At 35.2% G+C, this 18,559-nt stretch overlaps 2 protein-coding genes across 2 annotated transcripts in view; one reads left to right on the top strand and one right to left on the bottom strand.

Moving 5' to 3' along the window:
• Positions 1–18,559, bottom strand: part of LOC121399435 (histone-arginine methyltransferase CARM1-like) — a 53,554-nt gene that overhangs the window by 10,380 nt on the left and 24,615 nt on the right. Inside the window, exons 2-7 of the mRNA XM_041580131.1 lie at positions 13,727–13,852; positions 11,424–11,530; positions 8,345–8,449; positions 4,752–4,862; positions 3,095–3,272; positions 1,771–1,861 (exon numbers count right to left, since the gene is read on the bottom strand). Coding sequence (XP_041436065.1) covers positions 1,771–1,861; positions 3,095–3,272; positions 4,752–4,862; positions 8,345–8,449; positions 11,424–11,530; positions 13,727–13,852 — 718 coding nt within the window. The remainder of the gene's footprint in view (positions 1–1,770; positions 1,862–3,094; positions 3,273–4,751; positions 4,863–8,344; positions 8,450–11,423; positions 11,531–13,726; positions 13,853–18,559) is intronic.
• Positions 4,808–18,559, top strand: part of crygbl.1.S (1 S homeolog) — a 46,581-nt gene continuing 32,829 nt past the window's right edge. Inside the window, exon 1 of the mRNA XM_041572521.1 lies at positions 4,808–4,867. Within this exon, the coding sequence (XP_041428455.1) occupies positions 4,823–4,867 (45 nt within the window). The 5' untranslated portion in view covers positions 4,808–4,822. The remainder of the gene's footprint in view (positions 4,868–18,559) is intronic.

Below are 18,559 nucleotides of genomic sequence, written 5' to 3'. Positions count from 1 at the left end.
TATACATTTTGACATCAAAAAGATAGGGTATGGGATCTGTTATCCAGAAACCTGATATTCAGAACATTCTAAATTAAGAGAAAACTATCTCCTATAGCAGTGATCCCCAACCAGTAGCCCGTGAGCAACATGTTGCTCTCCAACCCCTTGGATGTTGCTCCCAGTGACCTCAAAGCAGGTGCTGATTTTTGAATTCCAGGCTTGGAGGCAAGTTTTGGTTTAATAAAAACCAGACACACAGTTAAACAGAGTCTCAATGTAGGTTTACAATCCACATAGGGGCAACCAAATGGGCAATCACAGTTCTTATTTGGCACCCCAAGAACATTTTTCATGCTAACGTTGCGCCCCATCTCCTTTTACTTCTGAATGTTGCTCACGTGTTCAAAAGGTTGGGGATCCCTGTCCTATAGAGTACATTTTAAGCAAACAATTTAAAATTCTTAAAATGGTTTCATTTATTGCCTTGTACTTGGTGGTTACTAAGTTGGTGGCTTATGATATATTGATCTAAATTACTAAAAAACACCACAATTTCAGAAAACTCCAGGTCCCAGACATTCTTAATAATAGATCCTATACCAACCCGACCCTACAAAACACTCAGAATTAGTTTTTAATGTCCATTTTTACGTTTATTCATAGAAAGACAAACTAAAAAATCCCTATCAGACATTAGCAAATGGAGCCAACCTGGGGTAAAATATTTTTTTTTCTGATACCAACATGGCAGTCAGATTTCTCCCATGATCAATAGCCTTAGTAATTTTATGTAACCAAGAATAACATAATAACATTTTTTTAAGAGAACAAGAAATGATATAATCTTTATTAAATTATTTTTTTTACAGGTTTGGTATCCGATATCCAGAAACCCGTTATCTAGTAAGCTCCAAATTACGGAAAGGCAGTCTCCCATAGACTTCATTTCATCTAAATAATACATTTTTGTAAAAATGTCCCTTTTCTCTGTAATAGTACCTTGTACTTGATCCAAACTAAGAAATAATTCATTCTTACTGGAAGCAGAACCAGACTATTGGGTTTATTTAATGTTTACATGATTTTTTAGTAGACAAAGTATGAAGATCCAAATTATGGAAAGCTCCCTTATCTGGAAAACCCAAGGTCCCAAGCATTCTGGTATAACGGGTCCCAAACCTGTCGTTATTAGCATATAATTACTACAGTTTAGTGCCAAAATGTATAAACATTTATTATCCATGTTGCAATGTATTCAAATCAGCGGTTTTCAGGGTTTTTTAAAAAAAAACTTTTCAGGACTATGTATTCTAGAATCCGCTTCGCCGGCATGAAAGATACTATACATTTTATATACAGTATCATCAGCCACCAGATTGCAATAGGATAATCATATATAGTGATGGGTGAACCTGTGCCGATTCGACTAAAAAATGCACAAATTAACCTCAAATTTGCGAAACGGCGAAAAATTTGTGAAACGCATTCAAGTCAATGGGTGTCAAAATAATTCTGACGCGAGCGTCAATTTTTAAAAGTGTGACAATTTGGTCCAAATGCATTTAAGTCAATGGGCGTCCGAATAATTTTGCTGTGCGACAATTTTTATGTTCCGGCCAATACTGAACCTTTATCTTACCATTAGTTTCCTAAGCCCTATTGTAATTTATCCCATCAATGGCAACATTACTTTTTTGCCCAGTTCCACATACACAAATACTTACTAAGGCTGTATTTAAGGTAAGTCTGGCAAGATTTCAATAAAGAAATAGTAGAAAAAACTATTACCAAAAGTTTGCCCTGGAATAATGTTCTGTGTATAACTGTTCATCTGAAAAAGGAGCCAAGTGAATATCACTGAATGCGGGAAACATCATGCCTGAAAGATAAAAAGAAGTTGACATATCAAACCAAAGGTTTACACTTCATCAGCTTTCTTACAATAAAAATATATTAGAAGCACCTCTTCTACTCGGTCATAGTTATTGACGGTGTGGGGAACATTTACTAAGGGTCGAATTTCGAAGTGAAAAAAAGTCGAAATTCGACCATCGAATTGCAGTTCTTTGATATTCAAAGTTTTTTTTGATCGAATATGGCCGTATTCGGTCAAAGTAAAATCATTCAAGGGAAGGTCCCCATAGGCTTTCTAGGCAATTTCTGATCGAAGGAAAATCGTTCGATCAATGTATTAAAATCCTTCGAATCGTTCCATTCGAAGGATTTAATAGTTCGATCGAATGATTTTTCCTTCGATCATTCGATCAAACGAATTGCGATAAATCCTTTGACTTCGATATTCGAAGTCGAAGGATTTAACTCTGATGGTCGAATATCGAGGGTTAATTAACCCACAATATTCGACCCTTGGTAAATGTGCCCCTTAGTATGTCATAGAATGATCAAATCTAAGCTACTTTTCAGCTGGTTATTTTTCTTCTGACTCTTTCCAGCTTTCAAATTGGGGGTCACTGACCCCATCTAAAAACAAATGCTCTGGAAGGCTACAAATGTATTGTTATTGCTACTTTTTATTATTCCTCTTTCTATTCAGGCCTCTCCTATTCATGTTCCAGTCTCTCATTCAAATCAGTGCAAGGTTGCTAGGGTAATTTGGACTCTAGCAACCAGATGGCTGAAATTGCAAACTGGAGAGCTGCTGAATAAAAAGCTAAATAACTCAAAAACCACAAATAATAAAAAATGAAAACCAATTGCAAGTTGTCTCAGAACATCCCTCGCTACATCATACTAACAGTTAATTTAGAGGTGAACAACCCTTTTAATGTTAAAATTATTTTTAGGTATGGTAATCCGAATTATAAAAGGATCCCTTATTTGTAAACCCCAGATCCCAAGCATTCTGCATAAGAGATCCAATATCTGCATTATGAAAATAATCAAGCTGTCACAAAGTTTTTCCTGGCTTTTGAATCGTGACTTGCATAAGGAAAGTGCAAAAAATGACTAGATGTCTTGTGCCCTGTAATTACCATTGCAATGAATATCCTCATTTTAATTATTTAATATTCAATAATGAAATCAGTCTCTGCAAAATAACTCACTGGAAAGTATTCAGTTATTTTTCAGTGCTTGATGTGTATCTGCTTACCTTTTGGTTTCAACCACTTCTTAGAGTGCAGGTAACTCTCCGATATTCGTTCGTTAAATAGCGTGTATCCCATTGGCTCCGATATAATTACATCTACATGCTCAGGGAGAGTTATTTCTTCAATTTTTCCACATATAACAGAGATTTTATCAGAAAGGTTGTTACTTATAACAAGCATCTACAAAAAAAAAAAACACCAAGGGGGGTTATATATCAAAATCCGAATTTATCTCAATATTTTCTGCTACAAACTCTGATCAAATCCGCTGGGGTTTTTAACTTATTTATTATTGCATATTCCCGAAAATTTGCTATGCAGGAAAAAATCTGATTTTCACGATTTTTTCATCCAATTTTCACGAATTTCACATTTTTTTCAGAATTTTCACCTGAAAACTCAGAAAACTTCAGGGTATTGCACGAAACCCAGCGCACATCAAAAAATCATTGGGACTTCTCCCGTTGACTTATAGGCAACCTCGACAGGTCTGAGTTGCCAGATTTTCAGATTCGGACTTCTCCATCCCCAGGGTTTAATAAATTCTGAAAAATTTGTGATATTTTTAAAAGTCTGATTTTATAAAAAAACAATAACCCCACAAGAGTGAAAGAAAAACTCATTTTGTAACAGAGGATACAACAGGGGTCATTTCCAGTCTCAGACACGTCAAAAAGCACTAAGGGGTGCAGAAGTTCCCATTAAAGAACACTTGAGTCCAGGGGAGATGAGGTCAATGAAGCCTGAATTCTGGGAAACATTCATTTGTGCACATGTGATTTCACTTTAGAGCAAAATCCATTTACTGGTGTTCCATCATTGCCACTGTATCTGATATTGCATGGCCTTGCACCATAAGAAGAAGCTTTATTCAATTTCGATCTGATGAATTTTTATCAGCACAGTTATTTATATACAAGAAATGGCTATAATGAATTGACAAATTTAGCCAACCAAGCATTTCCTACTTTGATCAATGTACATGTTTGCCAGAGCACGGTTTGCCTTTTAAAATAAATTATTACAAAAAATGAGGTGATAGTATTGTATGTGAGTCACTATTACCATTTTAAATTTGTAGTGCAGAATGCACACCGAGCTTTAAAAAATATTTTTACATTTAGTTTGTTATAGTAGTATTTTTTTATTTTATCTGCAGTTTTGTGTTTTTACAAACATATTAGAATTTCTAAATGTAAAAAGTAGAAAAAAAATATTCTGAAACTGTCAGCAGATATTCCTGAATGTATTTAGTGCTAGTGGGCACATAACAAATTTTTATCTTGCAATACAGAATGCCTGGCAGATGAAATATAATGATGTAGATGATTGCACTGCATAACATAAAAGATGACTTACTTATGCTGTTGAAAGGGGAAAGAAACACTGAACAAGTCTGTTGGAAATCGCTTCAGATGTGCTGCAGCAGGGCCCATTTTTATAAGGCAGCCATGTGACTCATTTACTGTATGATGCAGTCATCCTTTGAAAACCATTTCTTTCAAGATTTTTTTAGATAAGATGTTTCTTGTGGCATAACTGTCCTGTTTATTTTGCTTTTATCATTTCAAATCAGTGAGGTTGAAGAACCAAGCTGTGTTAAAAGCTTTATACAAGTATATTTTTTCTACATGGTTTGATTATAAAGACCACTCCTACCTCAGCATATTTTGCAACCGAGCTTCCCTCCACTGCATAAACCTTCCTTGCACCAGCTTGCACGGCAAAGAATGAGAGGATTCCCGAACCACAGCCAACATCCAGAACAACCTTGGGTAAGGAAATAGATAGGAAGTCCAAACTGAAAATCCATAAAACAAGATAAAGGCAAAAAAGACAGAAATCTTTAGATTTGAATGACATCAACTATAATAAAATCGAGAAAATTATTGAATAATTGAAAGTGGTGATGAACGATAGCTGGCATTCAAGTGAATGAGTTACCACTTCATGTTTCCATATTGTATGTAACAAAGTGGCATAATAAAAGTAATATATATATATATATAGTGAATAAAGTACCCCCTCTTGTAAAATATAAGGATATTATAAGTTAACGAGGAGTTTCATGACCATATAAAAACACGAGGCCGGAGGCCGAGTGTTTTTATACAGGTCATGGAACTCCGAGGTAACTTCTAATATCCTCATATTTTACAACTGGGGGTACTTTATTTATTATAATACACAAATTTCAGTGAGTCATGTGACAGAAATGACATCAGAACTCACCGTTTATAACTGATGACATCAGAACTCACCGTTTATAAGGATATAATTTACAGGATATTCATGGCTTTTGTGTATTATATGTATATATTATAAATATGTATATTATAGGGCCTGCAATTTACAAGATTATCTGATTTACATTTGAAAATACACATGGTCAGGATTCTCACTGGTCCTTCTGTACATTCTGGGCATCCAGCAGTCACTTGAACTTCGATCTTTATTGTTACATCATTTATTTCCATCCAGGTTTAATTCTCAATAATTCACTAGAATAAAGTTAAGTGCTTACAGACTGTGACTGGTTATTGGAGCAAGAAAATTTAGTCCACAATTCAAATAAGATGTTCACCTCTTTTAGGATTATTATCAACATCAGGGGTTCCCAAACCTTTTTTACCCATGAGCAACATTAATATGTAAAAAGAGTCAGTGAGCAACACAAGCATAAGAAAAAGTTCCTGGAGGTGCCAAATAAGGGCTGCGAATGGCTATTTGGTAGCCCCTATGTGGACTGGCAGCCTACAGAAGGCTCTTCTGTTGGGGACTGGTTGGGGATCACTGATCTACATGATGTCCAAGAAAAACAGTTACCCAGTTTTGAGGACTTCCTAATAAGAGGCAGATTTATCAACATTTGAATAAAACCTTTTACTGTGGATTAAGTGTTTTTTAGCAAAAAATTACAAACTCTAAAGTTACAAATTGTGGCTTCTTAAAGCTGGTGAGTTCATTAAAAAGTTAATGGGAGTTGTATTAGAAAATTTTCAATTGGTAATTTGACGTAGGAAAACTCAGATTTTAAAACATTAGAATTCACACTATGAATTAGGTTATTTACTAAACTACCAATGTAAAAATCACGAAAAATCACGAAAAATGTGTTTAATTTTTTTTAATAAAATCGGATCAAGAATTTTTTGGAATTTATTAAACCGTGAGGATGGAAAAGTCAGAATCAGAAAATCCGGCATCTCAGACCTGTCAAGGTTTCGTATAAGTCAATGGGAGAAGTCCCAATGATTTTTTGATGTGTGCTGGGTTTTGTGCAATACCCCAACGTTTTCGGGTGAAAAAATCTTGAAAATCGGATGAAAAATCAGGAAAAAAGTGTGAAAATCAGATGAAAAATCTGGAAAAAGTTTTTGCCGCACGTTTTTTTTTATTATGCCTGACGCCATACAAGTCTATGGGTGTCATTTCCACTTCGAAACAAGGCAAAAAAATCACCCATCCCTAGTTAGAAATTTAGGAAAATGTTGTTTAAAAGTCTTCCCTTTTTCGGTCAGCAATTACATTTTTATAAAGAACCAAATGTGACCAGCAGTTTTGTGAGATTAGCTGCTTCTTAAAAACACTGGTGGTCTCTAAGCTACTGTATATGTGAACTACATATGTCTTATTAATGTTTGTGAGTAGCAATAACTACAGCTCCCTGTAATGTCCACTACAGATAATTTCCCTATCTCAGAGGCTTTACATGTCTGAGTGTTTAGAGTTATGTGTTAGTCAGTTTCATGGTATATTCTGCTCCCATAGAGACTATTGGGGGAATGTTATAAAAGTTGCAAAGAGCAAAACAATTTGCACAAATAAGAACAGAAATTTGCATTTCACAATGTAATATTCTTCCTTAAACGGTTATTGCATTGCAAAATAGAATTGCGCATTGCAGATTTTTTTTGCTCACTTTTAAGAAGTGCTTGAAGGTGTCGTAATCTTTTGGAGCAAACATAAGAATTTTTATTACATTCACTGTGCACTATTGCAAACCCTAAAATTTCCAAACCTTCTTCCAGTGTCAGAAGAGGTTGCTAAACAGTTTCTAGGTTTTCAACAGCTATATTAAAATAGCCAAAAGGAATATTTGTTCGTACAAAGACATAACTTTTCCCATTGCGAATATTTTTTCCGTTACCGACATTAATTACATTCCCCCATATAACTTCTAAAGACAACTGACTTCTGTTCCAATTCCGAGTCATCCATCATCAGCTTTATCAGTCATTTGTATGTAGAGGTATATTTATAGGGCACTGCATATGGCTTGCCTCGACAGACTTTAGCAAACCATAAAATAGTACATTAAAATAGAAGATCAAAATAGTCCTATACTAGAAATTTTACAAAATTATGGAAGATATAGAAAGACATAGAAGACATAGAAAGATATAGAAAGGGAAACTTTGTGTTGGGTAGGAAGACCTGATGTTACTTAGAGATGCAGCTGAATTTGTAGGTTACATTAGTGTATCCATTAGGATTTCATATGGAGATGGAGTGTGACATAAGACCAGAGGAATGGAATTACAGCAGTACAAAGCAAGCATGGAATAAAGGTAACTATACAAACAGAGGTTTCTATACAACCAGGCTGATTCAATCTTGGGCCCCAGGGTCCAATGTTTGGATCACAAAGAGGAGAATACAGGTGACCAGGGAAGCCCATACAGTGTGCAATCACGCTTCAGTCGCTATTTTATTTTTTATTGAGTTTAAAAATATTGAGATAATATTTTTTAAACCACTTTAATGCATTACAGTTTGTTTCTGAAAAACATTATTCCTTTTTTCTGTATAGTTTGTGTTGTGTTGATTCAATTTTAGTACTAATTAAATGGGTTTTACCATGTTATGTCATTTTGGATGATAATTTCTCAATAAATAATTGGGAGCCATGGAATCGGTCTCTCCTCTGAGACTAAGGTGTCCAAGTCCAACTAGAGAATGTCAAAGCTAGTTATTCAAGAGAATCACCCAAAGATAATGCAATCATTTTGCTTCGAACCAGATGGTCAGTAAATGCTTCTTATTGGTTAGTTGCAATGATTTACTAAAGCTATTGCAATCTTCTGTCACATTGTCTCAAAAATAAGAAATCTATTCTTCTACACCAGAGATGACATTCAATAAATGCCATTTTGTTATGTGCAACAACCACAAAAAGCCAAACATGGTAGACTTGTCCACAGGTAGAGAATCAGATATCCTTGCCATGCCTACAACTAATAACTTCTTACCTTGTTGTTGAAATCAACATGGTTTTGTAATATAGCTCTGTGATATGTTGTGGTCCTTACATAGTCTTGCAGCATATTCTGTTGTTGAGATAAACAGCCATAAAACTGTTAAAAGAAAAATATAGCGCAATAAATATAATAACAATGTGTGTATATACTGTGTGTATATATATATATGTATATATATATATATATATATATATATATATATATATATATATATATATATATATATATATATATTGTAAGTGTATATATACTGTACATGTATGTGCACCTGTCACCTGGAGTGGAGCACCAATGTTTAATCGCAGCCTTAGTTCTCTGCCTCAAACAATTTCCCATTTAACCATTTGGAGGTACATTTATCAAGGGTCGAACTTTGAATTCATGTGAGTTTTATTAAACCCCCATAAATTGGAGGAATCGAAATGTATTAATAAAATAACATTTTCTCATGTCGGATGAATTGAATTGACCTGAAAAACTCAAATCAAATTTGATTTGAATTGAAAAATTAGATTCGAGTTTTTTTTCTCAGAAAAAAACTAGAATATAAGGAAGGCTGCAAATATCAAGAAATTGATCACTGGACCTCTCCCATTGACTTAAACAGCAATTCGGCAGGTATAAGGTGCTGAATAGTCGAACTTAAGTTCTTAAGGGGCCAGAGTATGATAAATCACAAAATTCGAATTTAAACTTGAATCGAGTTTCGATAATTCACAATTCGAATTTGTGTTTTGACCAAAAATACAACTCGAAAATTTGAATTCAAATTTTCACTTCGACCCTTAATAAATCTGCCCCTAAACATAAATATGTGAAATCTAGTGACATTCAAGATCATTTGGAAATAACTAGCAAAACACATAATAATTACATTTGATACGTGTGGATTTTTATTCAAAAAAGCGTGTTTAGATATATTTTGTGCAAAATTGATTAAGATGTTATGTGTAGGGGAATCTGAATACCCTCTTTAATAAGACAGCTATTAGTGCATTTATTGCAAGCTCTCTGGTTCTTCTATGTATTTATTCTCTGCATCATATAGATATGAGGTTGAAAAGTAGACAGTGCAACTAATGAATGAGCTCTTGCAATGGGTCCTTTCTCCACCATGGGAAAAATGTTTACTAACTGGTAAGACTGGGTAATTTTATGGTTTATGAAGGAAATCACATCTAGATCCCCAGACTGTCCTGTGATTTCACTCAGTAACTAGGGGACTGCTGTTATGGGTGCAAACCTGCATCGGGCCCCCACAGTCTGCATCCCTCTCCGGAACACAAACCAAGAACAGGCACTTTGGGTCACCCTGTGGTGTTTACAGTCACAGTTGACACTAGCGGGCCCTACCTGCTCCCCAGGTAGTTACGCTCACTTTCATAGGCAAAGGTATCTGTCATAAAGTTTCTTCTTCTATTTGTATAACTATTAGACAAGTATCCCCTTATTCAGAAACCTAAAAAGTACCCTATTATAGATGCCAGTTGCTCCATGCCTTCTACAAGTGATGCCTGGTAATAATAATGTTGTCAAAATGGGAGGGAAGCTTTTCTCCCAAACCTAAAAACAAGTAAATCCAGATAACCTGTAAGACATGCTCTTATAAAGGTATAAGGCAAGATGTGTGACACAGTACTGGGATTCGTGATTGTCTGTGGTACATAGCAAATAGGAATGAACATTGTTACATGCTGGAAGATTAGAGCTTGCAAAAGAAATTATAGTGTGCAAGCCTTAAGCAGTGTAGTTAGATGTAATTGGGCCCACAGTAAATTAATTTTAGGGCTCCCAACATATCCAGAGGTTGTCCTGTTTTACCAGAAGATGCTGAAGTTGCTCATTATTTGGTCCTCATGGGGCCCCCTATACCTCCTGGCCTCCCCTGCAGCCACAGTCTGCTTCCTCTGTAGTTAGGCCCCTGGCCTTATATGAGAATTCAACCCTTTAAGAAATAAACCTGTACCCCCCTCCCCACATAGACCCCCCTCCCCCCAGCCTAACTGCCCCCTGGAGTATGGGGCATTTCCCCGGGGGGGAAGTTAGGCTGGGGAAGGAGGGAAGGGGGTCTACGTGGAGTGGGGGTATGGGCTTATTTCTTAAAGGATTGAATTCTTCTTTAAGCGTTTTTGTAGATTGTGCTTGGCACAGCAGTAAAAGTTTTGGTGTGATGGTTGGGATTGTTTTGTAGCTAGTACAAGGATTCAGTGTCATTGACTTAGTGATGGGTGAATCTGACCCATTTTGCTTCATCAAAAATTCACAAAACAGAGAATAATTTGCCTAATGCATTGAAGTCAAGGGGCGACAATTTGTTTTTAAACGCCTATTAGTTTTCTACTGCAGGCATAGCCAGCTGACGTTGTAGGCGACCAATAGGGGTTGGAATCAAATTTGTGGTGTGTTAGGAAATGCATGAAATTATTTCTTCTCTCTCTTTTGTATATTAACAATACCAAGGTAACCAAGAGAAACTGTAATTAATAGTACTTAGATAGGTGTTTTCTCTTATACACTCATACAAGCAGCCTCTTTGGTTTAACGGAGCCATTGGGAATTTCCTGGCATCTGAACCAGCATTTGCAATAAAATAAGTAATGAATAAGTGGTAAGTCCTATTGCAAGCCAATTAAAAAAACATTAGAAATGAAATTAATCATGACTATATACCTGTTTTTTTCCAATCACATTTTTTTCCACAATGGTCATATTAAAGAAAAATTGCAAATGGCTTATGCTTTTTTGTCCAAATTTTATTTACAAATTTGATTTTCTAAATTGGAAATATTGAAATACCCGGGACACAAAGTTAACCATTGTGGGACTCCCAAAATTTTGGTTGTAACTCAAAAAAAATAATAAAATATGTTTTTATGAAAGGGAAAAACATGGGCATTTCTACAAAACATATCATTAAATCAATAGGTATTAATAGTTAGATACTATAGTTGGCCAATTGTGTGCATTCAAAAGGATGTTTTAAATTGACATCTGATAAGTAGGAGGTTTTTGAACGTTAGCCGGAATTTTGTAGAATCTTTTTCTGCTTCTTATAAAGTACAATAAATACCTGGAAGTATTGTGCAGGTGACGATTCCTCTGTGTGCTGAGATAACACATTGTGTTCCTTCCTGTGATTCCTATAACTCTTCAAGGCATTGTGAAAAGAACTGTACTCTGAAAAGAATATGACACTCACTTAATAGTTTAGCACATAATGCTCTGCTTTGTATGGAAGTAATATACTTACTAGTAATAAAAAACTACCCGTTTAGAGAAATATTCTGGTGTTGGTAGCAGAAATTAGAAATATAAATATATAAGATATTCGGTGAGGGTCTATTATAGAGATGGCAGAATATTCTTCTCATCTGAGCAATTCATTAAGTTTCAAGCTGCGATATGTAATTGCATACAATATGATTTTTGGAACTATAGAGGCCTATTTGTTAAAATTCGAGTTCATAGTATAAATCATGAGTGTGAAAGCACTACCTTATTTAAGAAAAAACCAGAACAGAATATTCTCGGTGTGTTATTCCATGGAAAAAAAGTAAAAATTACATTTTTTCCATAAACTGGAACAAAAATAGACAAACCTGTTAGCAAATACTTCATTGACTCCTATACAACCTTCCCAGCTAAGTTTTTTCTGGCAACTTTTTGCAGCTTTTTATCTTTCATAAAGTCTGACTATTTGAGGTTTCAGAAAATGTGTGTGCTTTTCTCAAATGAAGAAAAAAAAATGCATGATACACCCCTAATCACCTGTTTTTTTCAGCAATTTGGGTAAAAGCTTAAAAACTTAATTTGGAGGCCTATTTATTAAGGGTAGAATTTTAGTAGTTTTAGAGGTGTTTTAAACCACAATTTATCTGTTGGATCTATTTGTTGAACCTCAACAGCTTTTGATTGGCACATGTTTGTATCAGAGTTTTTCATGGTGTTTAAATCTCAATTTTTTGAGTTTTAAAGAAATACAGGAAAACCACACGTTTTAGAGATTAGTAAATAAGAAAAGGATGTAGATGTCCAGATATAGTTGATAGCTTAGACCCATAGGGGTCCGTTTACTGAAGCGCGGTAAAAATATGCGAACAAAATATAGACAAATTTGTCGCCAAATATGTTTTTGCCAGTTTACTAACCTGCGGTAAATATAAATCTGCAAATTTTCTTGCTCAAGAATATGTTTTCGTCAGTTATCGCATTTGCTGAAAATAATGCTACCTACACATTAATGCCTGGTTTACTAAACAACGAAACGTACGAAAGACAAAATCAATGCCAGAATATTTGCAAAATTTTACCGCCATCTATATAGTGGCAGTAATTTATTTTTTCACCAGAAAATTCTCTAGGGGACAGGAAATATCCTATAACACCTTGTTTTACCCATCATTGTTCCGGTTGCCATTCCTGACATGAGAAGAGAGAAGTGACAGGATAATCAAAGATGTTTTGGATTATTCTTTTGTCTGCTGTTGCAGCAGCTTTTTCAACTGACAGACAATTTATTATGGCTAGGAGGGACCAAAGGCTTTGTCTGCCTAGATTAAACTACATGTATATGTATTAGAGGCAAAACAATCATATTGGGTTTATTTAGAGGCACATTTATCAAAGGTCGAATTTCGAATTCATGTGATTTTTTAAAAACTCCCGCAAACTCCCATAAATTCGAAATTCGACCAATCAAAATGTATTGATAGAATAAAATTTTTAAAACTTGGATGTATTAAATCGACCCGAAAACTCGAATTGAATTCCATTCAAATTTGAATCGAATTTAAAAAACCCAATTCGAGTTTTTTTAATGTCTGGAAGGCTGCATACAACTCAAAATTGATCCCTGGACCACTCCCAATTCAACAGGTTTTAGGTGGCGAATAGTCGAATTCGCGTTCTTAATGGGCCAGAGTATGATAAATCTCAAAATTCTAATTCAAATTTTTTTAAAAACTTGAATCAAATTGGAATAACTCCCTAGTCAAATTTGACAGTTTTGACCATAAAAAAATTTGAAAATTCGAATTTTCAATTTGACCCTTGATAAATCTGCCCCCCTAACATTTAAATGACTTTTAGCAGACTTAAGGTATGAAGATCCAAATTACAGAAAGATCCCTTATCTGGAAAACCCCGGTCATATACATTTTGAAAACAGGTCCCATACCCGCACTTGATAGCTGCGGTAAAGATTTATGGTGGTTCTTTCATTTCATGTATTTAGGCATTTCATCACAGTATCCAGCAAAAACTAATTACAAATGGAATTGCTAATCTTAGATAGTGAATACCATAATGAGACTGAATATGTTTCTCTGTAGCACAGCATGCACACAGACAAATAACAGCACGTGTAATACTCACCGCTGTGTGTCTTGAAATGCAATAATGCGCTATTGAAACCAATGGTAATTAGAACTGATTGCTTTCCCACACGGCAGTATTCGGTATCCTTGTTAATCAAACTCTTGAACACACAAACTCCATCACCTGAAGGAGGAACAACATCAACAAATAGAAACAGTTTTAAAAATGAACACAGCTGAATCTGTCTTTACTAATTCTGAAAATGTTTATTAATTATACCCCAAAAACACCAAACGGTACAAGTGGTTCATCCTAACGTTTTAGCCTTGCCAAAGCTGCATACATTACCTGATTGCAGACTGGTTTACAATTCCATTACAAAAAGCCTTGCGGAAATGCCTGATGGTCAAGTTGCATAAATGTCACTGGCGAGTAGACAGGTAAACAGTGCTATACATGGCACTCTCTATAGCAGAGACAACTCCCTAGGTTTTCTCAAAGCCTGCATAGAGAGTTACCATAAATCTATGCCAGCATAGGTATTTGCTTGGTAAATGTGAGGTCAAAGGGACCCTTTTAGTAGGATGAGCTATTATTAACATAATTTAAAGGGGAACTATCGCAACAATGGAAATTCAATTTTAGCTTCAGCATACTTAAATAAAGTAAAAATTCTGTACTGTTTCTGAAAGTTTATTTTCACTATTCCTCTCTCAGCATCTGTTTCTCTTCATTCTCTCTTCTTGCAGGAGTTGGGTGTCAGATAATCATTGACAGTTAGATCCAATATAGCTTATAGACGGGCTCATTTTGCCAAGAATATGAATTAGACCTCACTCTATTAAAATCCCCAGACATCCTGTCTCTCTACATGCAGAATTTGTGCAAAAGGCAGTTCAATTGTTAGATTTTGTTTGTACTGGAATCAGTTATTTGAATGAGCTCTAATACGTCTGCTAGGAAAGGAAGCCCCCCTATAAGATATATTGGATCATTCATCTGACAACCAACTGCTGTTTGAAGACAGAATGAAGAGAGACAGATGATGAGAGAGGGATAGTGAACATAAGCTTGAATATCTTGTAGACTTTTTAATTGATTGTATTTAAAACGTTTCTTACTTCAGTATAAGGAAGCTTATATTACATTTTCATTTCCGCGATAGTTCCCCTTTAAGATTAATAGATAATGCTTGTGGATCTCAAAATCTTATGAAAACTGACAGATAACATTATTTTAGTGGTGGTGGCATATTTTATATGCCACCACGCCACTCTTAATAAGTCACACTGAAATCCATGTTTGTAGCGCACTCTCTGCATTACATGTAACTATAGTAGGAAGCTTGCACAATTCTTTGTTTCTCTCACTTGTTTAATGTACTGTATGGGCTGCATCCAAACATGATGGACACAGGGGTACAGTGATTTTGTATAACACTAGAGCTCATCACAAATTATGATCGTTTGCATAGCATTTGGTAAGAATGAATGAGGAAACACTTTCATTATTGCAGATTTTTGAGTAGCAACTGCAGTCTTTGTTCTTGAATGTTGTTATCTTGCTATTTGTGCCTTTGTGTCCTTAACATATAACGCCTTGCTCATGTTTACCCTTTTAGGTTGTTACACTAATATTTCATGGGCCAGTATGTATAATCTGGCTGCACAAACAGTACATGACCACAGTTGTCAGGCTGCAAATATACAGTAGGTCAAAGTAATTCGTCTTGCTGTCTACTCTACATTGTACTAATCATTACCATTTTCAGTTGTTTTTTTCTATTGGATGACCCTTCAGAACATCTATTAATTTCTCCCTCTTCTTAATCTCTATTCATAATAGTTTTCCTCCCCCTAGTCTATCTATGTTAGTTCCCTAGTCCTGCACATGATGACAAATAACATTATGAACAAAACAAAAAATGTGTTGAGTTTGTTAACATTTAATCACTTTGCCATGTCCCTTCTATTTGTAAAGTCATATAAGTTATTTCCCTTGCTCAAATTGCTATTTTCCTTTTGTAGAGTTCCACTATAAACATTTTGGCACTCAATGTCCATGAGAATTGATGCTGTTTGAGAAATGCCTCAACATCTGACCCCAGTTCAGTAGGGGGCTTAAATACCTGTACTAGGTTGGATAGATATTAGATAGATACAGTGTCGGACTGGCCCACCGGGATACCAGGAAAAATCCCGGTGGGCCCAGGTGTCAGTGGCCCCTCATGCTGCTAAACTTTTGGCCTATTTCATTTCCATTCACTATTTCTATGAGAACAAAGAGGCTAAATATGTGGAATAATTGGTTATAGTATGTAAAGAAAAGAGACTTGGAGAAGAGAGGTTGAGTTAGGAGAGAAAAAAATAGTACTAAGGGTGGGCCCCTGGTCTAAGGTTTTTTGGTGGGCCCCTGGTGTCCCAGTCCGACACTGGATAGATAGATAGATAGATAGATGATATTTTGCTGTGCCCAATGTTATATACTGCAGACAGATTGACATTTGTTACCAGGATGTTTTTTACACAATTATGAAGTAGGGCAAGGAACAGGCTTTGGACGTCAATCTGCACAATAACTGCGACCATATATGTTTGACCACAATTGCAGTTGCAGTTTGTAAATGATCCCTACAATAATTCATGAACTTGACAGTCAAAATCTAAACTATAAAACTGTTTCATGGGATGTAAAATAAAATTCTGCTGTCTCATTTTCCAGCTCTGTTAAATAGGACTTGTCATGGTTATACACAGGACAATTTTCAGAAATGTATTTTTCATGAAGACAATGGTATTATCTTCTGTTTGGGAAGAAAAAAAACAGAAGAAAGAAAACCTTTACAGCTGCATTAAAGAACTAAGGACATGATTCAGTGGTGTGCTTATTTTCTAAAAACAAGCCAGCGTCTGCTTCTTTGAACTCTTCAAATGATAATGATTCTGGCAAATCAACTAAAAAGGATTTAAAGGGAATCAGGTAGGAGGCATAACTGTCACCTACAAAAGCATTTTCAGAACAGGATGACCCTTTCCTCTTGGCATTCAGTGCTGAGAGAACAGCTCAATTGTGGCTATTATTTTTCTCCCTATGTTGTTGCTAGCACCTCATTGTATAATATAATCCTTATTAGCCTAGCGGTGGTTTTCCCAGAACTACTTGGAATGCTGCCACAAGATTGAATAAGACTGAATAATGATACTTAAATGTATCTAGACAGACAAGCCCCGTTGAATAAACAGAATACTTTATAATATATCATGTACATCTACATTTATTTCCACAAAGCCTAAATCTTGTCTTGCCATTCAAGATAGCAGTACTTTCTAAAAGTCATGCATACGGAACAATCAGTTGGGATACATTCCATTGCTTGAATCTAATTTTATCATGGCTTCATCTGAACACCCACATTAGTGGCACAGACACAGACATGTATTTTACTTAGTTGGAATCTTAGGGCTCAGAAGAATGATTATACAGAAATCACTGGCTACTGAGTCAAGGATCTGACAATAGTTAGAATATTGTAAAGGGTGGGTAAGGAAAATCCCTCCCCTTTTTTGCCGAAACAGGTAAAGGAAAGCATTACCTTCTACCATTTAATTGTATCATTCAGTTAAAGTTAAAGGAAAACCATACCTCCAAATAAATACTTAAACGACAGATATATCATATTAAGTAGCATAGTAAAGAATCTTACCAAACTGGAATATATATTTAAAGGGCACCTGTTGGCTAAATATATCACCCCAACCTAATACAGCCCATACTCCGGTTGGGGGTAACAGTATTTTTTTTTTTTATATATATATAATTGCCCCCCCCCAGCCATGAAGCAGGGTTTTATAAAGTATTTCACTTATGAAGAGACATGGAACAAGGAAATTTGTTACCCAGCAAGATCCAGGAACATGCAGTATGAGTCGCGTTACTCATACATTTTTGGGGGGCATAACATAAGAGTGTTCTGTATGTTACTGTAACAGTATGTAAATGTTACTGTAACAGTATCTTTTGAACTACATTATGGTTCAGTTCAATGCTCTGTATGTAAGCACATGTATATTCTTATTGTAGGACATGAACAAAGCATCCTACAAAGGGTCTGACCTAGTGATTAAAAAGGCTTGGTTAACAGAAAATAAGCAGATATGGGACACACCTGACATGGCATTAGCAAGAACAACTCTTGTTGTTTACTTTCTATATAGGTTTGCCACTGGAAATAAAATATAATATAAAAATTCCTTTAAAATAAAGACATGTAACATTTTGAAATGTGCCCTGGTAAAAAGCATCTCATATGAATGTTAAATACTTATTCTGTGAGTCTTCCAACATGCTGCTTCCATAATATTAACTGGTAATTTAGCATTAGCAGAAATAGACAGTTCTTAAGTACAAATTTGCATTCTCCCTTAAGTCAGTTTGATTTAGCATCTAATATAGCTGTCAGAATGACATCTTTCTAGGGCTTGTGCGTGATCTAAACAGATTTTAAAGCGATCAAGTTAGTCTGTTATGATCATAAATTGATGCAGGTGGATGGAAGTTTTCCAAGTTATTAAAAATAGCTGTGCTACTTCAGCCAGCCACTAATTTCAGCTCTCTTAATTGGAAGCTAACAGAAAGAATAATGTATTATAATATAAATCTAAACGATACAACAGAGCAGCTTGCCTTTCATTTATAATATAGTCTGCATTAAAGTATCAAAATAGTGACAGTTACTTAAACATTAGTGGAGATTTAAATTACAAGCGAAAGAGGAAATATCTCTGTGTAATATACTGTGAACTGTATATATATATATATATATATATATATATAAAAATAATTTAAAAAAAACCTTTATTTGAACATCTCTATTGCCTTACAAGTTTTGTG

This window comes from Xenopus laevis, chromosome 1S (genome assembly GCF_017654675.1).
Source record: "Xenopus laevis strain J_2021 chromosome 1S, Xenopus_laevis_v10.1, whole genome shotgun sequence".
NCBI lineage: Eukaryota > Metazoa > Chordata > Amphibia > Anura > Pipidae > Xenopus > Xenopus laevis.
This window is presented reverse-complemented; position numbering and strand designations above follow the sequence as displayed.